The sequence below is a fragment of the Pseudoliparis swirei genome, chromosome 6 (genome assembly GCF_029220125.1).
Source record: "Pseudoliparis swirei isolate HS2019 ecotype Mariana Trench chromosome 6, NWPU_hadal_v1, whole genome shotgun sequence".
In the NCBI taxonomy this organism is placed as follows: Eukaryota; Metazoa; Chordata; class Actinopteri; order Perciformes; family Liparidae; genus Pseudoliparis; species Pseudoliparis swirei.
The window spans coordinates 13,176,836-13,200,670 of NC_079393.1; the positions used below are offsets into that span (position 1 = coordinate 13,176,836).

General features: G+C 40.7%; 1 protein-coding gene across 1 annotated transcript in view; it reads left to right on the forward strand.

Annotated features, from left to right (window-relative positions):
• Positions 1-23,790, forward strand: part of LOC130195149 (FERM domain-containing protein 5) — a 54,075-nt gene extending 30,285 nt beyond the window's left edge. The window contains exons 2-14 of the mRNA XM_056416483.1: positions 5,928-6,032; positions 7,184-7,226; positions 7,995-8,073; positions 10,358-10,455; positions 11,222-11,345; positions 12,444-12,531; positions 12,702-12,790; positions 13,402-13,465; positions 13,578-13,669; positions 14,286-14,360; positions 15,267-15,335; positions 15,538-15,644; positions 18,614-23,790. Of these exons, the coding sequence (XP_056272458.1) occupies positions 5,928-6,032; positions 7,184-7,226; positions 7,995-8,073; positions 10,358-10,455; positions 11,222-11,345; positions 12,444-12,531; positions 12,702-12,790; positions 13,402-13,465; positions 13,578-13,669; positions 14,286-14,360; positions 15,267-15,335; positions 15,538-15,644; positions 18,614-19,185 (1,605 nt within the window). The 3' untranslated portion in view covers positions 19,186-23,790. The remainder of the gene's footprint in view (positions 1-5,927; positions 6,033-7,183; positions 7,227-7,994; positions 8,074-10,357; positions 10,456-11,221; positions 11,346-12,443; positions 12,532-12,701; positions 12,791-13,401; positions 13,466-13,577; positions 13,670-14,285; positions 14,361-15,266; positions 15,336-15,537; positions 15,645-18,613) is intronic.
• The last annotated feature ends 45 nt before the right edge of the window (positions 23,791-23,835 follow it).

Genomic DNA, 23,835 nt, shown 5'->3' on the forward strand with positions numbered 1-23,835 from the left:
AGTTATGATTATACTGCCTGCTGTAAGATTGCCCAGTTCTCATTTAATGTAGAGGTTAACAGTGCTTGAGAATAAATGCCAGGTCTGAAGGGCTGATGCAGTCTGAACTAGAATGGGCACTCGGTAGAGTGCATACCTTCGCATATCACAAGATTGGGCATTGAATTATGAACATTTTGGCATTAGTTGCATGCCAATTGGCCAAAAATGTATCGTGCTATGGTAAAAAAAAGAGTTTGACCTTTCCATGACCTTGACCTTGACCTTTGACCCGATTGATCCCAAAATCTAATCAAATGGTCCCCGGATAATAACCAATCATCCCACCAAATTTCATGCGATTCAAGAACATTTTGACCTGTTCATGACCTTTGACCTTGACCTTTGACCCGATCGATCCCAAAATCTAATCAACTGGTCCCCGGGTAATAAACAATCATCCCACCAAATTTCATGCGATTCGGTTCAATACTTTTTGAGTTCTGCGAAATATTTTGACCTGTTCATGACCTTTGACCTTTGACCCGATCGATCCCAAAATCTAATCAACTGGTCCCCGGATAATAAACAATCATCCCACCAAATTTCATGCGATTCGGTTCAATACTTTTTGAGTTTTGCGAATAACACGCATACAAATAAATAAATAAATAAATACACGGCGATCAAAACATAACCTTCCGGCATTTTCAATGCGAAGGTAATTAGCGACATTGAGTCATTGCCCGAAAGCATTTCACTTACACTGGAGGAGACCAAACTCGCGCATCACCAAAGCTGTGCAAATGCCAGAAAAATGAAGCATTGTTTTTATGCTAATCCAAAGCATGACACCAATTGTGCTGCTCATTCTCTTTTGAGGGGTATTTGTCACACTTTTTAGTCGGAAAAACCTAGCTGTTGTGGGAGCAACTCCACGCTCACTGAAATATGTATGGTAACCAGGGATGTGGAGAGTAAGAAAAACATTCAAATAAATATTTCACTGGTCATCAAAAGACCAATCGAATGTCTGGCTGATACTTTCTTTGATTATTATCTCTGCTCTAGAGTATATTTAGATGTGGTTACAATCTCTCAGCTGCACGTACAACTGAGCATTGTATGTGCAGCATGTGACAGAAAAGCTATTAGCACCAGGCTGGCAGTGAAATCCATCAGTTGTGGGCTGAATGACTGATGACTCAGAAATCCTCATTGAGAAATGTATATTTATTTCCTTTTTTCTGCATGAAGGTACATTATCATTAAGCCACACGTCACAAACAACTCTCCATCAAACACACATCCAGAGACACTGGATTTTTACTTTGATCTGCGTTATCATATTGGTATCCTGTAGTGGGCTCCGTTTCCATTGCCATAGAAATCCCGCAGTATTTCATTCATACCTTCTCTGGTTGTAGTCTTTAGGTCTAGTTACTGGTTTTCTTCGCACTAGTTGGTGAAGCAGTTAATCGGGTCCGTGTACACTTTTTTTTCTGTTGTTTTTTGTTTCATAAAAAATACGGAATACGGAAATACTGCGGTTTCTTTGTTTTCCATTTAAAACCAAAAACTTCGTTACTTTTTCTTATCTCTGGTAACATGACGTCCACCTGAAGTATCCTCTTCGGCTAACCACTCATCTAAAGTCATTCCCCCCAAAATGTCAAAGTTCACACGAACCATGTTTGGTAACTGTCAAGCTTGAACTGAAAACTAACAGTCGCGCAAAATCTACCGTTATTGTTATTTTGAGTGCGCACTGATATGGAACGCTCAGATATATGTAAACAGCTGTAGGACATGATGGCTGAATAAAGTACACATCGTGACTCCCTCTCAACCAATCAGAATGCTTGATTTCATCTACCCGTATTATAATGCATACTATTGACTGAAGTAATAATAAATATGATACACAACTAAAACACTTGTAAATGTAGAGACTGCTGTGATGTGCTCTATTTAAACACCTGCTTTACTACTAACTATGTGTGTGTGCTTTTATTTATTTATTATAAGACAAAAGACAATACATAGACATAACACCAAGAGGACAATAAACAATGCAGACGACAAAACAATGGACATAACATCATAAAGTCAGAGTATTTGTGAAAAAAACAAACAAACAACAAAAACAAACATAATAATAATTAGAAGGAGAAGAAGAAAGAAAGACAGATGCATGTGTACATGTGTATATGTGTGTGCGTGTGCATTATGAATTAACTAATAAATAAGAGGAGTGGTGTCATGTTTGTAAAAATATCGTGAATGATGACCAAATGTCGTGGTGTTCTGTTGTATTGTAAATTAATCAGTTTTTGACGAGAAAGAAAGAGACGTGACATGAAGATAGCTTCCGATTAATTTGAAGTGGTTCTGGTCGGCCTTTGTGTGAACCAAGCTGAAGTAGCCGGGTCACAATGTGAACTCCAAGCAGCCCGGTCAGGACGGTGAATCGCTCTGACACATTAACCACTCAGCCTCCTGGGACAAAAGAAAGTAATCTGCTCATGAAACTAAATAAATTTCCTCTATGTACCTTTAGCTGTACACTGTTTACACACACACACACACACACACACCTACACACACAGTCCCACGCAGTCAATGGCATTATGTTTCCACTCCTCTCACCAAAAAGTGAAACAATCTTTTATTAATGGCCTGTGCTCCTGCGTTGACATGGAGACTATTTTAATGATTAATCTGAAAGGAAAGTGCCCATTGTGCACCGGGGGCTTTTTAGGAAGTAAAAGAGCAACCATGTCTTTTTCAGGTAAAGGCCCATCAGGAACACATGTGTCTTGTTGCGACTCCTTTGGCAGTCAACAAGTTAATGTTGTGTACAATTAATTATTTCAATTGTGTAACAGGGACTTTTGGCGACGGGTGACGTCTTAGTCAACAAATCCCCATTTGCATTTTCACAATGTATCTTTTCTCATAATTATACTTATTTTCTAGGGAAGTAGAAGACAAATACAACACAGCACTATTGGATATTGTCAATATGTAGGGTTTCACCTGGTCACCTGCGTACTGTGTAATTCATGTCAAAACAATAAACCCTTTTGGAAATCTGTTAAGGCTCCTGTAGGCGATATTGATATGCCAATCTAGGGGTGGGGGGGAAAGGTTCATTAGTGTTAATTAGTAATTTTAAGACATCCTTTCTCCCGTGCAATCACCTCAGTCTTGTAATTAGAGAGACCGGCGGGGGAATAATGCAACTGTGTTCGGTGTGGAGCGAGGAGGAGGCATAGGGGAAAGAAAGGGGGAGGGCTGTTGAATACTAACAAACTAGCTCCATGCAACAAAAGAGCAGATGTCTTTTCTGACTCAATATGTCCTCTCCATACAGAACCAGTTTTTTAATTTGTGGTTGGCTTTGTTCCTCCCATTTTCTCCCTATAGCAGGCTTCTCGGCCAAATGATGAAACCAAAGGAGGGTACACGCTTTTTATTTCAAAACAGATTATTTATAGCAGATTATTTATTGCTTTCATTGTGTCCTTTTTGTATTTTAAGTGCATACAACCTGATTATTTATAACTTTATTTAGATTATGCAGGATTGGCAGATTATTTTACCAATAAATCAACGTTCTCAACGATAAACCAAACAGGGTAAATGTGTGTTCCTCTAATCCCTTACCTTGATTACAGAGACAGTGTTTATATTGTATTTGTCTGCATGCAAGTGTGTTTGATTCCTCCAAAACGCATACATATGCTCATGTGTCTGAGCACACCCCAAAGATCAAGCCCCTTTTAACGAGCAGGCACGTCAGATCGGTTAGTAACGTAACAAAGAGGGAATAATCTCGAAGTGACAGTGTCAAGCACCCATGAAGCCCCCTCGCTACAGAAAGGTTAGTTACCTCCAGTAGCAGAGCTTCTATCAGCATCTGGTCACACAGTCACGGCGGTGAAGCCTTTGTCCTAATGAAGTGCCTTTTATCTGCAGCCTGAGTAATGACATGGAGGCGAGTGCTGCCAGTGACACTTCTACTCGCCGTCACAGGACAAGCGAGAAGAGAGAGAAGGAACTGTGGCTGCACAGCCTTGAACTTAGTTCAACTCCTCATGCGCCATTATGAGAGACTTGAGCGCCCATCAGACCTCAGCTAACATGTGATTTAATCATTGTCATGGATAGGGTTCAGTATCGTTTTAAGATTGTAATATTGGTTAAATGTATATGAAAACTTAAATTAAGTAAAGATAAAATAAGCAAAGTTTAGATCAGAAAATATTACAGCTCAACATTAGCATATGCTGTCATGTTTATGGCTCCCTGATGACCATAATCTTAATATTCACTCTCTTTTTAGCTCTGTTTCGGTCTCTGTCATGGTTATTTTTGTTTTATTAATCCTCTCCTCTAGTTTCCTTTCTATGTTTCCTGTCTGTGTGGCTGTCTGCCCCGCCCTCTTTAGTTTCACCTGTTACTCATCCGTCCTGCTGTTGCCTGTCCCTCGTTATCTCCTCCCTACTTGTATTGTGTATTTGTCAGTTGATGTTGTTGTTTTTCATCTTGAATGTAGTTTTGTTTGCCCATAACCTGCCGGAATCTTGGGCTCTCAGATTGTAAGCCTTTTTGTTTATTATTGTTTACAAATACATAAAGAAGAGCAGTACAAAGAAGTAAAAAATACTATACATTAGATTTACAGCCTTCCAAAATGCCCACTGGTGAGAGACGATGAATAGTAACAGCACTGGAGTGGTGCTAGATTTCATATTTCTCTGGTCATGATTAATCACAAGCACCTTTTCATTCCCATAATCTAGAAATATGCTTAATGCAATGATTACATTAAAGTAAAGATGTTGAAATGTCACTGATAGCAGAGTTTTACCTAATTACATCATTCGAGGTCATTCACAGAGTTACTTGGGACCCAAGTGACTGTGAATGAATGGTGATAGTAGGTTCAAAATGGAAGATTATGATTTATGTTTGTGTTTTTATTTTTTTTCCTTGTCTGATTGTTCGTATAGTTGGTTGTTATGGAATTTTTATTTATTCGTTGTTGTTGTTTTTTGTCTGGTGTAACTTGTAAAAATTTAAAATAAAATGATTGAAAGAAAGAAATGTCAGTTTATGATAAAATGTCTTTTTTATGTACAAAGTTATTTCAGATATAATGGTAGCGTTTAAGAGTCTTTAGTATTCACAGTGACTGCCACTCATTTGCACTAGGCCTGTGATTAGTCAAAGGCCTGTCACTTATCACTTATTACTTTACCTGCGACCAGTTGTCATCAACGGTCATGCTAATTGTATCGGCAACCCTCATTAGTGAATGAAACTCGTCCAGAGGGTAGCAATGAATTATGTTGAAGAGCAGCTTTAAACTTGTTTTTGCCCTGCCATTGTTTGAGAGGAATGCTGCGGGACAGTATTATGTAATACAGTTGGATCTCTATAAGACAGTCGGTCCCATTGATCCAAAGGTTCTGCAGTGTTACAATGTTGTGACCAGGAAGAGGGGCATTAGATGTCTACTGGACATAGTGGTGGATGCCCAGGCTTCTCTCTGTGCTGCAGTGTACGCACAAGTTTCTCTCAGAGAAGCCTCCTCATGAGGTTCAGAATACAGAGTATTACTGTCGCAAAACCCCAGTGAGATGTCAGCATATTTAATCCATCCTCTCTCTGAGCTCCTCTTTTAGCTGTGGATAGGATTTATTCCAGACACTTCAGATAGCTCTCACTGTGTATTGATATTGGATGAATCTGAGATGTCTCTGGCACGTAAAAAAAAAAGAAGAACTGAAGCATATTCTGCGAGCAGAAATTATTTCTTATCTTTAAATTCAGGACAGTACTTTTGTTGTATATTTTCTTGGTTACATATTCAAATATGTTTGTGATTTTATTTTTGTTGGGCAGGCTTGCTGAATTTGTGTTTTTCACTTCTTTTACAGCGGGATGCAAAGGGACAGTATCTGTTTGACCTCACCTGCCACCACCTCAACTTGCTGGAGAAAGACTATTTTGGCATCAGATATGTGGATCCAGACAAGCAGCGGGTTAGTGTGCATGACAGAGGATATTCATGGGCACTTGAATCATTCATTTAAACAAATTTAAAAAAACATTCAATCAACAAGTCCATTCAGGTCCATGTCCCAAAAGAAATCACAAACCTTAAAAAAAACTGAGACATTGTTGCTTTCTTTAGTTAAACACATAACATTTGTGTTTTGCAGTCTACTCCAATTATAAGATGCCTATTACAGTATGGTGTTCTACTTTACAATGTGTGTGTTTTGGTTGAAGCTTTATGATTTAGTACTATTGTTGCTGGTAAAAAAGGAATTGTTTACTATTTTGGAGGTGCATTATTTTTAAATTCAAACCAGCCGTTTCTTTCTGCTTTAGCTCCAAGATAAAAGCTCCCTGACTCCAGCTTTGTATTTAACACACAGAGTGGCATCAGTCTTCTCATCAAAGTATTTCACAGAATGTAGAGCTATTACTTTATTGTCTGCAATGGGATCCACAAATTAAACCTTGTTGATATTTAAAACAAAAATGCATTGTTTCTACTCCTCATGTTAGACCAAGTTTTAATATTACAAGTTTAACATATGTCGATGTAGATCCACTGCGTCCAATGCTTTAAAGGTAGAAGTGATTGAATATTATCCTCTCTGTACACACATAACTATGTAGCTGTGTGTGTATTGGAAATCACATGAGTGGCTGTAGGCCATAATGAAAAGTTGTGTTCTTCCATTTCTTTTAGTCACGCCGCCCTTCAGACGGACTGTGTTTCATCAGTCTCTTCTGTTGTGAGGCATGTAGCAGAGCTGCTTGACCCATCAGTATGCACAGATCATGTTGTCGTCCTGCAGATAAGAGCAAAGTCCTGCTGATGCTGCAGTTCCTATGCTGTCGCTCAGGACTATTTGGGTTTGTTGTTGCTGTGGGTGGGCTGGGTTTGTTTTGGTTCGGCGAGGAGGCAACCTGGGAGAAATGCAAAAAAAATAAAGCCAGGGAGGAAGAATAATCTGAATCAGGCCAAAGACACCGTGTGACTGTCTAATAAGCCTTCGTGCTCCAACACTGTCTCAAGAGACCTCAAGTCACCGTTTCAAAAGAATACCAAACACATTATTAATATTCAATACCACTTTGGCATATTGATTTGCATTCATCTGTTTTTTTCCCATTGCAGCACTGGTTGGACTGCTCAAAATCAATTGCAAAGCAAATGAAATGTAAGTACCTTGAGTTCATAATGTTTATAATGTAGGAAGCTGAAGACTAGATCTGCACTTATGTTAAATTAATTAATCTTTGTTTGATCCATATACATTACTGTGGAGTTGACAACTGAACATTAGGCAGTGCAGTCCTGATAATTTGTATTTATTCAATAACGACAACAAACATTTGCTGACGATGGAATGTATCTAATTGGCTTCGTGCTCAAGTACAACTTTAAGTTTCCTTTTCTTTGGACTACTTTCATTTTAGGCTTTTTCCAGTAACATTTTAGAGACAACGGTATTGCACTTTTTACTCCAACTAAAGCATTACATGCTGCAAACTAATACTGCAATTGCTGCAGTAAAAATAATCTAGTAATATAATAAAACACTCAAGTACTTTTGATACATGGAGAACATTATGCTTTTAATACTTCGTTATAATAATTTCTGTTTTCACTCTTACGACAATTTATTCATAACGGTATGATTCACATTGATTAACAGATTCCCCGGGCCCTAAAAATAGAATAAAATATCTCGCTAAATGAGTATCTAGAACATAATAAATATCCACAAAGAGAAATAGCAGAAGACGGATCAAGACAAACAACTAGTTTCTGCTCTAATAAGCTTTTTGATTTGGGAAAATTCTTAAATGAATAGATCTTAAAACAGAAACGCTGTCTCCTTTAACCTCCTGTGGAAGATGCTTCATCTCTTACAATGAAAGGATTCCTGTCTGTTTCTTAAATGTTTGTTGTGCGTTTCCTCCAGGTCAGCCTCCGTTCACCATGTGTCTGAGAGTCAAGTTCTACCCTCCTGAGCCCGCTTATCTAAAGGAGGAAATCACTCGGTATGAACTGCTTTTGTTGATTTCTCTTCAGATTCATAATGACTCCATACTGCTACGGGGTACCTTCTTGTTTCAGTTTAAAAGTAAGGAAGAAAGCCTGCCATCATTTAACAAACTGGTGAAAAGCATATTTTCCTGGAGTACAGATTGTGCTCTAACATCTTTACATAGAGGCAACATGTGTCTTTGGAAAACATTATTCTTGGGCTTGTACAATTAAAATGCCAGAGTACTTTACCGTCTAAAATGTTATGATACATATTACACAGCGCACAGTTTGCAAGAGGAGTTGTGAAGCAGCAAGAAATGTCAATGTCAATGCCTTCAAGAGTCTTTTAGTGTATAAAGGCACACATTTCCTTCCATGCAAATTCTTCCTCAATGGGATTCTGATAAAATAGCTTAAAGGTAAACATGTCTAATTAAAAGCATGAAGGTGACTGAGTTGACACTGCCTTTAGATAATGAAGAGTGGCTCGCTGGTACATCTGTGCATTCATCACTGACGACAGTAGAGGGAGAGTAGGTTTTCTCGCTCTCTCTCTAAAGTTTAATCATATGTAATGTTCACTACACAGAAAGTGTTGATGGAGAGTATAAAGGAAAAAAGCAGGGTGAATGAAGGGCTGTAGGTTGGGGGTGAGGAGGAGAGAGTGACACGTTATGATGAGATTGCAGAGTGCAGACCGCAGAGGGAGGGAAAGGTTACATAATCAATCACATACAAGGCTCATTCAGTGAGTACGCCCTCTCATCATATTGTGGAAGGATATTTTCGGGTATGCATGTTAATTTAATAATGAAAAGTCTTTAGACACCAACAAATAGGCAGCTTTTCAATAGAATATGTTGAGACCTTTTGTGACAGTAATAACATTAACGATGGCTCCGTGCTATTCAAGCGTTCCAGGAAGCCACCAGAACTGAACCTGAAACACACAGACGTTCAGCCCTCACCATAGCATCACAGTTTGTATGCAATTCACACAAAAGCAAGATGCCCCACTAAAACATTTAATTAAATTCAAACAAAGAAGGGGAAAAACACATGGGACATTTTGGCTGATTATTATAAAATGTAGTGAATTTATTGAATTGTATTGATTATTTATAATACAGACAATACACAATAATCTAACAATGGCTTTTTTTCTTTTTTACAAACATCAGAAATTCATCAGGGTTGTTTGGCCCTGTAGTCAAAAAAAGGGATTTCAAATTAAGAGGACATTTTTCCACCATGCACCATAAAGGTGTGTGACAGGTTTCTAGCCTTCACCAGTATAGGTTCCCCTCTAAGCACCAAAGAATGAGCAGCCAGAGTGATGTTCCAGAATAACTTTCATTTTCTTAGGCTTGCAGACTGTGTCTCTGCTCTCCACCCTCTCGATCTTCCGTCTGTCCAGCTCCTTTATGGAGACAGACTCAGATACACAAACACAGATCGTCATCAGCTGGACTGATTACCAATCTGATTACCAATCAGTCCAGCTGATGACAATCAGACATCGTTCCCTGAACCACACCCCCGCTCCACCCACTCTGCAGCCAAGCCTAAACACCCCCCGCTGCCACAAGGTGAAATAGTGTGCTATGTCTGTGAGTGCATGTTTGTATTACAGTCAAAATATCAACAGCCATCAGCACTAAATGGTGGATGAATTTTTACCCATTTCTTATACTCGTTGCACCTTCAAACGGGTGTGTTGCAGAGAAACAATGTGGGGAATGTCAGCAGCTTTTTAATGCATATCATAATCGCATTGTTAGCCTTTGTGAAAATGCCCTCGGTGGAGAAGAGAAGCAGGTCTGTTGGCTGATTGTGAAAAACAACAAGATGAATTCCTCTTCATGATCCGGGAGGTTTTTAAAGTAAGACTTTTCACAAGCCCACCTCCAATAAGTGCTAATAATTATCGTCATCATCACCATCGTGATATTTGCTTCAGATGTTTTCCCAGAAAATATGTCGTGCTTCAGGAGCTGATTGGTTGGGTGAGTCTGAAACTAGGCTGGAGGCTTTAAGAGAAGCACAGCGTCAGTAGCAGCTTTCCCTCAGGGCCTCTACCCTCCTTTCCCCTAAACAAAACCCTCATTTCAGCTAAATTAAAAAGAAATATTCAACCCACCCATCGGGAACATGAACTCAACAGTCTTTGAGTGCTCCTCCTCAGTATTTGCATTTCTCTGAGAAATGTAACTGGATGACTGAGTGAATATCATCAGTATTCTCATAAGCCGACCTGTCAGATCATGTGACGGGATTTTTGTCCTTTCCTTTTAGATATCTTGTCTTCCTGCAAATCAAGAGAGACCTCTACCACGGTCGTCTCTTGTGTAAAACATCAGACGCGGCCATGTTGGCTGCACACATCCTTCAAGGTAACGGGATGTGACAGATGGAAATGACTTGAGCCGCTTCGCTCGGTGTTCAGTGACCTCTGTTTCACCATGCCCTGTAGTTCACAAGTCTCATGCTATCAGCCAAGCGAATACATTTGTATGTGGAAGAAGCTGAATTAGGTTATAGTAATGTAGAACATCATTATGGTCCTCAAAGAATATGCTGCCACCTGCCAGTGTTTCTCTTTTTTTATTCACACAAGATTGTAAATGCCTTTAAACGTGTAGTAAGCATTATGTTCATTGGTTGTGATTTCTCATATTGATATCGATTCTTGTACAAAGTAAAAGGCTTTTTTTTATTTTTTACTTTCAATAGTTTTTAGTTAAGTGACCTGCACACTCTTAAAAAAAAAAAGATACCACGTTTGATTATAAAATCTTTGAAATGGTCATAAGTCATCTATTTTCACCACACACACGTGAATAAACGCAACACACATCAACACATCAGGTATGGTGGCACAGCTAACAGAATGCACAGTGATTGAGGAGAGGCAGGTCCTCTGGAGGAGGGGCTGATGAAATAAAGATGGACTGCCTGGTCAGCTCCTCCTTGCAGAGAGAAATCATCAGGGTCATCTGAGGGAGTGCAGTGTGGCATGAAGGAACCCAGATAATCATGGGTATGTTTACCCTGCAAAAGCAGCACTGTGCTGAAAGCTGTAGGCATCGTTTGAACGTATGTGCCCTCTATGTTTGTGAATGTTTGTGAACAGTTCTCTTTTTCTGATCCTCCCTCCAGCGGAGATCGGAAATTACGACCCTGGGAAGCATCCTGAAGGTTACAGCTCCAAATTCCAGTTCTTCCCTAAACATTCGGAGAAGCTGGAGCGCCGGATTTCAGACATACACAAGAGAGAGCTGATGTAAGTGCCACAATATAATAACTGCGCCATCAATATCTCTTGTTTTCACATACCTAAAGATAACGCTATTATAACGGCTGAACAAACAGCAGATTGGCTCTGACATTTATGTAATTAAGTGCAGTAATACGGCTTCATTTTCTTGTATTGGAATGGCCAGACAGGTTATTGTCACTTATTTGAGCAGATAGCAGAGAGAAGCTGTTACGTACACTGGTCTACAGAAGCGCTCTCTGCTCCACTCTAATAAACCATAAACTGCCCTTTATTATAGTTATTATTGATGGTTCCTGGCCCAAGCTTCAACTGCAACAGAGCACAGTAATGAAATTGATCAGACAGAGTAGGCCCATGCACACACACACACACACACACACACACACGTACATGTAGAGACTGCTGTGATGTGCTCTATTTAAACACCTGCTTTACAACTAACTGTGTGTGTGCTATGAAGATAGCTTCTGATTAATTTGAAGTGGTTCTGGTCGGCCTTTGTGTGAACCAAGCTGAAGTGGCCGGGTCACCAAGCAGCCCGGTCAGGACGGTGGATCGCTCTGACACATTAACCACTCAGCCTCCTGGGACAAAAGAAAGTAATCTGCTCATGAAACCTCTGGGTACTATGTACCTTTAGCTGTACACTGTACACACACACACACACACACACACACACACACACACACACACACACACACACACACACACACACACACACACACACACACACACACACACACACTACTCTCAGAGGCAGATGCTAAAATAAGTCATTTATTAATGTCATGTAAATGAGCTGCTAATGATGTAAAGTGAGACACAATAAAGGTAGAATCCGTTTTGATGCTGTAGGAGCAGAATGACAAACATCATGAGACGCTGCTGCCCACTAGTGGTTTCTTCTTCTCTCTCAAATGAACAGCGCTTCTCTCTGAATGCTCACTTCAGTTTGACTTGACAAACTGAAGTGAGCATTCAGTAATTTTCTAAACAATTGTATTCATTTGTTTTGGTTTCTCTTTTTAAAAATGTGTGTGTTGCATTGTTTCTGCCCATGGTGGACTGACAGCTGTTCTGTGTGTTGTTGCTCTCCCTCAGCGGGCAAACACCTGAAACATCAGAGCGAAATTTCCTCCAGAAAGCCCAGATGCTGGAGACATATGGTGTTGATCCACATCCATGCAAGGTATTTTGCAAGCACTGATTTACTATTTTAGCAAACATTTCTGTCCAACATGAACATTGAAACTCATGGTACATACAGCACATGCTAAAAAAAAAACAGTCTCTTGATCTCCGTGTTATTCATGTTAAATGTGTCCGTTGAAGTTATATTTTCAAACCGTTCTCTTTCAGGATGTGTCGGGGAACCCTGCTTTCCTCGCCTTCACACCGTTTGGTTTTGTGGTGCTTCAGGGAAACAAGAGGGTTCATTTTCTCAAATGGTGAGCCAAATGTGAGACATTGTCCGAATGTGGAGCCAAAGTCAGCGCACTAGTTCCTCTGGCTTCTGCGGGATGTAAATAGACAAACCCTGTACTGCAGGCCTTAATCTCACCTGATCTGACATACATGCTCTATATGCAGGGCGTTCTGAATAAAACAGCATGAGCACTACAACTGGTTGTACAGTCACACTCAACAAAGACACAACGGCTAGCATGTGCACAGATGGCTAATTACACCCGTTTACACCCACGCATTTGAATCAGCAAAATGTTTTAATGATTAATTGATAATGTAAACACTGTGGTGTATTTCTAGTTAACATTTAGGGTTTTGTCTGTTTGCTTTTAACTGAAAAAGCTCCTGTTACGATAATGAAGACAGACGGTTTACGGTTGCAGTATTCATACAGGTTTTGTTTTGTAGCATTCAGATTTCCCTTATTCTCCATTACCAGTCTGCAGGGAATATTATCAGTTATTTGTTTTATCAGGCAAACACAGAGCACCGTGACTGTTTACGTGATCTCAAAGTGGTTGTCATGAATATTTAAAGAAGCTGTGGCTTTCGGCTTCTGCTTCCTGTATGTGTGACTGTTTCGCCTGGACAGGAACGAGTTGACCAAACTGAAGTTTGAAGGCAAGACGTTCCATGTATATGCAAATCAGAAGGAGGTGAGAGCATGAATTGTTTGATGTGGGAACAAATCTAAGATATAAAACTACTCTCTACATGCACTGCTGTTAGTTATATTTTCCTGCACGTTCTGTCATTTCAAACGTGCAGGAAAAAAAGATCATCTTGGCGTACTTTGCACCCACACCGGAGGCATGCAAGCACCTTTGGAAGTGCGGAGTGGAGAATCAAGCATTTTATAAGTGAGTCCACACATTTCTTCCTTCATTTAACTCCAATGTTCTTCTTATTTTTGGCTGATGTCTCAGGTGATGAAGGGTGCGTGAGGGTTAGCAGGTGGAAATAGAAGGGCAGAGGTATTGTAGTTAATATGATTTGTCCCTCTGATGACTCTATGAAGTGGAAGACTGATCATATTTTATCAGCCTCGCACTTAAGAAAATATTTCTTTAATAAGGAGTCTTGGGAACTAAAGGGAAAGAGAACATGTGATCTAGATGTCTTTCCGAGAAGCACACATCTCTAGAAGGCAAAATGAAACATATAACATAATGTCTAACATACTGTGACAATATAAACATACTGAATGGAGCCGTGTCGAGGATGCAGCACCTATACTGCGAGGAGTGGACATGGATAATGTATAAGTAGGGTATTTGATCCTATTTTCTGCTTTGTTCTGTGATTCAGAAAGCAAGCATTATATACAAGCTTCAACAGATCATATTAGAAGCATATTGTTGCAATATTGAGTGGAATATTGTTTATATCGTATATAAGTTCATAACAGTTTTCTGTTTCTGTTTTTTGTTGTGTTTTGCTGCAGTCGGCTTCATTTGTGTGTTCTTGTTCCCTCAGGCATGAGAAGTCGAGTCAGGTTCGCACGGTGTCCAGCAGCAACCTGTTCTTCAAGGGCAGCCGTTTCCGTTTCAGGTAGAGTACACGACAAGACAGTATGACTGAAGACAGGGAAGGGAGGACACTGCAGAACCCCCCGCTGGAAGTGGAGAGTAGGGTTCCCACAACTTCCCAGAAGACGCGGCCTCCTGGCCTCCTGTCCTGTAACATCAGCGTACTTTTGCCCGGCGGATAGGACTGACACCTCACAAGAGGACACAGAGGGGAACATGAAGGCATTATCACCTTGTATGAGCTAAAAACCTGTAGTATACATATATTAATAGCATCCTCTACTAAAGGACCAGTTCACCCTATTATTTTAACAAACATGTCTCACTTATCTTTAATGGCATCTAGCTTGGTATGATAGTTTTGTTTTAATTTCTCAGATTTTGAGATATACTGTCGCTGAGATTTTGGCCTCTGGGGGTGAATTGAATTTTCTTTGTTGTGCTCAGCATTGAAAAATGTATTTCTAATTTTCGTGTGATAATCCACAAACCTGAATAATTCCTATTGTATTCCCTAAGCGGGATGGTATCAGAAAATGGATATCTCAAACCCTAAGATGTAAAAAAACAAAACTACTTGAGGTATATTGCATTCAACATTTACAATTCATAGGCTATACGGAGACTGTATATGAACTAATATCATAAGCCCAGTCAGTTAAATGTTGAGTTTACTGTTGAAGGGCCAATCATGATCCTTATTTTGATATTCTTGCCTGCAAGTCTGTGTATGCATTTTGTCTAACTGCTGGTAATTCACTTCCTCAAAGCTGAATTCACCGTTTTACTTTAATCATGATGCTCATGCACTGTACTCCATTGCAGTGATGTCGTTCATAGTATTGGGTAACACCAGGGTGCCTGGTAATGTGTGTGTGTGTGTGTGTGTGTAACTCATCCTGAGCATCGTGTCTGTGCTTTATGACAGTGGACGAGTGGCAAAAGAGGTGATGGAGCAGAGTGCCAAAATCAAACGCGAACCTCCAGAAATACACAGGTAGAGTTGTAAACTCAGGAGAGGTCAGAATGCCCTCAATACAATTTTTGGTTAGTTTTCTTCCATTTTCTTAGGCACCAAGCGACTGTAGATGTCTTTTATTTAAGCAGCACCTACTCGCTACAGTATGAGTTACCTCTGCTCGGAGCTGTTTCTGTGTGCAGTGACGTTTGAGCCTTTTTGTTTTTGCTTGTCTCTGCAGGGCTGGCCTCGTGCCCAGCAGAAGTTGTCCATCCATCACCCAAGGGCCTCGTCTCGCCAGTGTACCGCGCACGCGTCGCAGAGCTGTGCACATATCTATTATGGAGGGTAAGAACGTAGCTTCACTCCCCGTGCTTCAACAGACCTCAGTAAGCAACAAATCCCCCACCTGCCATGGAAGTGCTCCTGGCAAACCTTTTACCAGGCATAATGTGTTCAATAGAGGTCTCACAGTGAGTATGCTATTGTTTACACGTCAACCTCAGCCACTGAAACATGTAATTTGTGGTTTGCGAAGAAATTACGATCCCAGTCTTCAGATATAATTGTGGATAATGCGTAATTACTGGCTGGTATGGAATCTTAAATGGATCAGGGGGCCATTAGTCCTATTTGTGTGAACTCTTATTTGTACGAGAACAAACATACACACACACACACACACACACACACACACATACACACGTGCTGTAACTTGAGAGCCATTTTGCCTAGTTCATGCAGTGGGACATGATGCAGGTGTGTGCGTCAGTCAGTGCTCAACTTGCAACGATGAAGAGTTCCAGAGCTGTGGATGTGTTTGAGTTGTTGTGTATTTGGTGTGTGAACACAGTGGCAACAAGAGTCACTCCTACAGCCCACTTGCAGGCTATTGGCCCAGAACAAGTGGCCTTCTTTCCTCTGCATGTCCTGTATGGCTCTGGGCAAAATCTACTCGTGAGACCCTTTGGCTCTGCCTTTCAAGTCCAGGCTGTGAGTGTTTCTACGATGAGGTACATGGAGGTTAGAGGCAGGCGTACTGTGTATATTGAGGGTCTTCTTCTCTGGGTTCAAGAGGGCCATATGAGCTTCCCACCCCCAGTGTGTGCTGACTGGGTGTCTTACACTGGTATTAATACCCCAGTTGAAAATAGCTTGAGTCTTCTACTCCATGTATGTCACTGGCCTGGGTGGAGCCAAATCAGGCCAAGCCAATGCTGACGATTGTAGCACTGTTGCAGAAAGCTGCCGTTTGGCCTCACGCACTCCTCTCCGCAAACCGCGACTAAGACAGAACCTCGCGGCCTAACACACACACACACGGCGAGACTGTGGCCTGGACTCCGGGACAGGGACCATAAGGACGGGATAAGCACGCCGCAACCATGGTTAAGTGTCTGATCCGTATCACTACCCGGGTGAACGTCCACCTGCGTATGGTCAACCACTGCTTCCGGGATGTAACGGTCCGCGTGCTGAGCCTGGGGCCTCGTATGCTGGGCAAGGCCCTGGGCGTCCTGCCCCTTTACCCTTCCCTGATGGGGCAGGAGGAGTCTGCCAGCGGCTCCCCTCTACCTGGCACTTCGCTGCCCTGCGTTCAGCCCAGCAGCCCTCCAGGTAAACATCACTGAGCCCATCAGGGATATGCTTTAAATGGAAGTGCCAATGGCTTTCTCTATTTTAAATCCGCCTCAGCAATGTTGGCGCGGAGGGAGCGACTCCATTCCTGTGGTGCTCTGTGCCTATTGGAGGTTTGCTTCTTCGTGTTTTTGTGAGGGACTTCAGTTGATTTTAGATTGGAGGACTCTTTATACAGCAGCTATGTTTGGTTCCATGCAGTATTTCAAGAAGTTTAATGTGTTTGGTAAGCATTCGTTTTAAAGTTAGTGTTTCAAATTAAAAGCCATGAACATGGGAATTTCAAATTTTAGAGCAATTATTTTTCTGCTTGCTGCCTCTTTGTAAGCATGATGTCGGATAAGATGAGGCAGATCAACACTGAGTAAAGATGGCAACTGACAATCACCCAACTGGCATGCCTCCTTCTTGTCACTTGACAGGAGTTTGATGTCGGCAGGGGATTACACACGGGACACAATTGGTTCTACTGATCCTGCAGTTTTAATAAAAAGTTATTTTCATGATTTGCTTCCTCATCAAAAGCTGATTTGTAATCCCTTCTCTTTAAAGTGAAGGTGTAATGTTGCCCCTTTGACTCTCTGGAGAATGTGATATCGCCAGCAAAGGGCTCAACGTCACTGACGCGTACCCTGCAGTGAGGCGTTCACATGCTGTTCTGATCCTTCTACTGAAGAAGGAAGAGTAGAGTTTACAGTAGCAGTAAATATGTGTAAAGCATTATATTGTTGAATAGTTTCATGTCGGTATATATTTGTCTTTAACATCTACAGTTGCATCGGACCACTGTTGACAATGCTGCTAGTCAATGAGCATTATTGTTTTATGGCAATATTTTAATCCTGTATGATTTTAGTATCAATCTTGTGATGAACCTTGATTTTGTTTAGGGGTATTTGATCAGATGAAATAAGCTGTTAAAATGTTGTTTATCGAGAAAGATAGTTTTTTTTTCTCACAATATCAGATAAAAAATATTGTAAAAGAAGATGTATTCTTGATAGCGCACTCCTAGTTGTAGGCTAAATCCTTTTGCCTACCTTTTCATTTCCATTTGATTCAATAAGGAAAGATAATGTAACTGCTTGGTGACAATGCACGCAGCCTGGTTGTACATTTTCTCGAAGCATTCAGGCTTTCTTTCTTCTCTTACAAGCTTTTAAAACAAAGGTATACATTGAGGAATGTAATATTCAAAGTGGGATCAGGGCTGTAAACTCTAGAGCCTGTTTGGAGATTTGGGCTCTGAAAGTGCATCTTCATCATAAAGCAGGCTCGGTGTAAAGTATCCTTGAACACTTTGTTCATTGAATAAGGTCTACACCTCCAGTGCAAGTGGAACATGAGGATTTCTTCTATTAGAGATGATTATTCAACAGCACATCAGCTTTTGACAATACTCTCCCCCCTCCCTGTAGTCCCCGTCTACTGGACTCTGGGGATCAGATTTCTGCTCTCAGGGTGCTGACAGTGTGTCAGACCGCTGCTGGACAAATGGCAAAATAGACCTCTTAGTATTTAGACTTGCAGCCACAGTCATATAGTGTGAAGGCCACACGAGTGTAGATTATGAATGGCCACATCTTGTCACACATTATTTTTCATGCTGTGAAATGTGTGTAATAGTCCTTTTCTTCCTGTCTGTTTCCCTCCTCTTCCTCCCTAAACCCCCACACAAGGTCTGGAGTGTCTGCGTGACAGTGCTCACTCGACACCGGTGCGTTCAGTGTCCCACGGGGAATGCTTCTTACCGCGCTCCCGGAGCCAGGCCGCAGACACCAGTGAGAGGACTGCGGTGATCTCGGACGAGGCCTACAGCCCGTCCGACAGCGTGCTGCCCACCCCGGTGGCCGAGCACAGCACGGAGCTGGCCGTCTCGCACCAGATCAACGGGGCGCCCTGCAGCATCGAGGAGGAGAAAGAGTCAGAGGCAGGCACCCCCATGCGCGGGGAAGTGGGTGATATTGGTGCGGACGGTAGTGTAGGGGGGGACTCGGCTCTCAGCGAGGTGGAACAGGTGAATAAATTTGTCTTAAGTGTCCTCCGTTTGCTCCTTGTGACCATTGGACTTCTCTTTGTCTTGCTCCTCCTCCTCATCATCCTCACCGAGTCCGACCTTGAGATTGCATTTTTACGTGATATCCGCCAGACCCCCGAATTTGAGCAGTTCCATTTCGAATACTTTTGTCCCCTCAGGCGGTGGTTTGCCTGCAAGCTCCGCTGGGTGGGCGGGTTGCTCATTAACAAGTGAGAGCGAGGTCGTAGAGGTCGTAGAGGCCGTAGAGCTCGTAAGCCCGTTCGGGGGTCTGAGATGACGGTTAGGACTCCGGAGTGATGGAGGGCAGCCTCGTCCCAACATGAACCGTGCCTCTCTCATCATCCTCTCACAGACATTCAGCTTGGACCACTCCTGGTAACACCGGGCCAGGATCTCTGCTCCCCTTTTCCACTTTGAGTTAACCCCCCTACCCACCCAACCACCTCCTCGTTTTGCTTGTTTTCTTTTTTTCTTCTTCTTCTTTTTTTCTACAAATCCAGAGGACACCTTTTTGGCATTTTTTAATTTTTTTATTTCAACTCATTTCAGGTATTTTTATTTTTTCAAATAACACAAAGGAGAAAAAAAAGTATCCTGAAATCAAAGAACTGAAGAAGTTTAAACAATTTATTTTTCAAGAACAGAAGACTTCATTGCAATGGTTGAAAGTTGCCTTCATTATTATTTATTGCTTTCAAACATGTATTTTGCAAAAGGAAATGAGAACAGAAGAACAGCAATCGAGGAAGTTGATTTGTCATGAAAAGGAAGATGGAAGTGAGTTATGTTAGAGATATGCCCTTTGGTGTAAAGTCTATGTGAGGAAAAGGAGTATAATATCATTTGATATTGGTTCATCCCCATCATAAGTCAACTAGAAACAGCACAACAGCATATACACCTCAGCAGGAGGAAAACTAACAGTTTGAAGGGAATAATGGTGAAGGTTCACGAAACAGAGCAGGCGATTACAAAAGGCCTTTTTTTAAAGAATAAGATGATGACTGGATTTTGTGGATTGTTTAAATATACAATTAGCTTAAGTAGACCTTGGTATACAAAGTAAACTCATGAAGAACAGTATTGTTTTTCTATGATTTCTTTTCGGCATACTGTTAAATAAAGAAGTACCAATAGTGTTATTTGAGCCAGTAGTGTCAGATGTGGTGAGAGAAATATTCAGGACAAGCAAAGATTTGCTGGCACCAATAAATGATAGTCTAGATAGATGTGAAATTCTCATATGGTTTAAATAATTAAGTACATTTTAATGTGCTCATTTCTTCTGTTGTTCTGTTATTTCTCCTTTAAATTTGATTTGTATTTTTCAACAAGTTGAAATTCGATGAATTTCAATAATTTCTTTTCATGAAGAGTTTATCATTTTATTTGTTTCATATCAACCTTGCTCTTAGGTTTATGTAACATACTATATTATTATTATTATTAGAATAAGAATATTGATGTACTTTTTGTACAAATGAGTTTCTTTCCTAATATATATTGACAGGTTTTCCATGTATATTTTAACAGAACTGAAATGTTATTTTGTTATTGAAGATTAAATTATACCTTTTTTAGAGCTGTGTTTCAAGTAAGGTCAGAAGCATTTATGGAAATGTGGTAGTGGGGACTAAAAAACAGGGTTTTTATCCAGATCCACTCAACACTGATCACACCTCACCACTCCACCAGCAGTGAATCAGCCTTCAGTGTGTGTGCAATATTAATGATCATTTTAATGAACGTGTATTTGTACAGCATGAAGTCTGGAGGTATCATTATGCCACCACAAATACCAAATAATACAAAAGCACATTTTCATCATTCATTCATACCATATCTTATTGTACTTGAAGAGTTTGGAGAGGTGACAGCGAGCCTGACCGATACTGCATGTTGTGACCCCTGACCTATAAACTTACACTAGAATTCATTCTGAAAAAGTAGGGAGCAACATTACAGTGGAAACAATTACTTCAAACACTGATACCAATTAATTGCCATATTTCAAGTAAACAGTTTTACACAAAATATTTTTGATTTCTGTTGTTCATCTTTGTAAATTTAATATCTTTGAGTTTGGGACTGTAGGTTGGATGTAAAACGATTATAATTATAATGGAGACTTTTCACTATAAACTGACGTTTCATTGATCAAACAATTCATGAAAAAAAGATGAGCAGATAACAAAAACAAACATTTGATCAGTATTAAATTAAGAATGAACAATTAAATGTGGCCGGAAATGCAAAGTATTTGGTGGAAGTCTGCTTGACAAACTGCAGTATGTAATGATGACGTTTTCTGGTGCACCTCGTGCTCATTATTTAAAAAATGATGTGCAATAATGACTTCCTTCCCTTACTTATCGGCCACAATATAAAAGCAGATACCAATAAACCGATATTGATAAATAATACATGCTTTTAAATCGGTCGGTCAGGCTCTAGACTCTTCAGCCTTACGGCTCTAGGAAGCAATAATTGCCACGGCTGCTGGATTCTGGGTAAAATCTGTTTTTTGTATTGCATGTCTACTTCCTGCACCAAGTGCAGGAGTTACTGTGTCTGTACGTGGGAATGGAGACGAGACTCAAGGTGGTTGGACCGAGAGGAGTGGAAACGTCAAAACATATTTTGCCAAAAGACCAGAAGGACTTGGTGGAAGGAAAAGAGAAAGATAGAGAATATGGGATATCAAAGGCCTTTATGAGAGGTTCAATGAAAGTGGGATTTATAAAATAATTTGGGAATGGAAGGCCCTCAGTGGCTCATCACTCTAATGGCTGTACAGGGTTGCTTGTTTTTGGCCTGCTGTTTCAAATGCCACACTCTCTTCCCAGCACCTGCAGCTGCTCCACTGAAGGCCCGATGGTGCAGCCTCCTTTGTTTGCTCCAGTGTAATCCGAGCGCATCACTCTTTCGCTAAATTGTAGTCCTGACCACAGAGTAGCACGCACTTTGGCGTTGTGGCTGGGTCCACTCTTGTAGCTCATTATCCTTCAATCATCCGTGGTGGAGGAAGCAGCACTAACATTTCTCAGCAAGATGCTGGAGGAAATATCACATCATTAGAGCTAAATTGGCAATAAACCTTCATGCATAGAGTGTAGGAGCTTATTTATCTCAAGTAATAATTTGTAACTTGGTTACGTCCAATAAATAGCAATGCAAAGAAGCACATTTTCACTAACTGGGTGGAGCAAGGTGGGCAGGTTGACTTTTGTGTATATTCATACTTCATATTTATTACTTCTATACTGACTGGCCAGTACAGCCAGGCTGACTGGTTAGCAGGACATCTTTTAAAGGTGTTTCTCATACATCTATTCAGCATTATGTAGCTTCAGTGGTCTCTCTGAACATGCAACAGTAAAAAAAAAAGAAAAAGGCAGCGCTATTCAAGGAGCAATAATCAGTTGTAAGAGCAAATATGATGCGATTTACAAACTTGTGTATGAAAAACCGACAAAAAGGAAGTCAAGGATGTCCTTTCTGTTTCTATAAAAAAACACGTACCAAATTGTTGGTAATTTCTGTCGAACGAAGACCTGCCTACTGAGACACTTGGTTACTGTTTGAATTCATTGACAAAATTTGATGAAACTCCGTTTTTCCTTCGAGACCTCTTGTGTGGATGTCTGTTCCGCTGTTTCATTGTTAAGTGACAGATTGTTCCTTGTGCCTGGATCCTAACTCTGCAGTTAACCAAAGTGACAAAGATGAAAGAATGGAGAACAAAAGACTCAACATCCCTAACAACTGTACTTCAGACTGCTCCATCCTTAAATCTCCCAGGCCAAGATGGAAAAACAGTGTTCATCTGTCTGAAACTATTCATAATGCACACTGGGCAGCCTGCAGTCTTAATATCTTAATTTGTCTTTGAAGGTTTCCTCCAACAAACCGGACTTTAATGTTACATTTCAGTGGCCGTGTCCTGTTTACATATGTAAGTTATTTTACTTCATGGGAGATTGCTGCAGTTTTTGGCCGGATGTGTGACTTTTGATGAATGAGTGTGACTGTCATCCATGGTTTACACATCAGAAACAGCTGCTCCGTCCCTGAAAAGCAGCAGTGAAGGTACAGCCATGCAAATGCAATGTGGTGCTGTGGAAGTTGAAGCACCGATTCTTGTGTTGAAATGTAATACACGGGGATAGACTCAATAACAGAAACACCCACATGGCATTATGGAACAAACCTACGACAAGTCCTAAATGTTTTCATTAAGGTGGTGTCAAAGGCATGTTTGGAGTCATTTCTGAGGTCTTTCATCGTGTTTTCTTACAGAACTTTTGCTGTGAGGTGGTTTTGTTATTTTGTCTACTCCATGTTTTAAATGTATGTGATACATTCAGTTTTGAGGATCGGTATCAAGAGATTTATTCACAATTGGCTACCTAAATGTCATTCCTGGTCAAAAACCCTGTCATAGTAATGAGGTTGATGAAAGTAACTCGTCACAACTGAAGGAATATTGATCTACCCTTTGCCCCCGTCAGCTCCCGGTCAATGAGTGTGTGTGCATATCCATGTCTGGTGGTGTTCTGTAGTCTGCATCGTTATCCTGGGATTGGATATTTGTTTAATTACGTCATATATATAGAAGTTAATATATAGACATATATAAATCCATGTGCCAAATCCAGTTCTTGTTGTCTGATCCATTCCAAAATCCATGTTTGTACTGTAGGTGTACCCTTCTGTACAAGTCAGTATAAAATATTGTTTCTCTCCAATAGTCCCTTGTAACTGGTGCCATTCAATAAAACTATTCAAACTCAAAATAAACATTGATTTAAAAACATGGTGCGACTCTGAGGCTTTGTAGTACAACACAAATTCAGCACACGG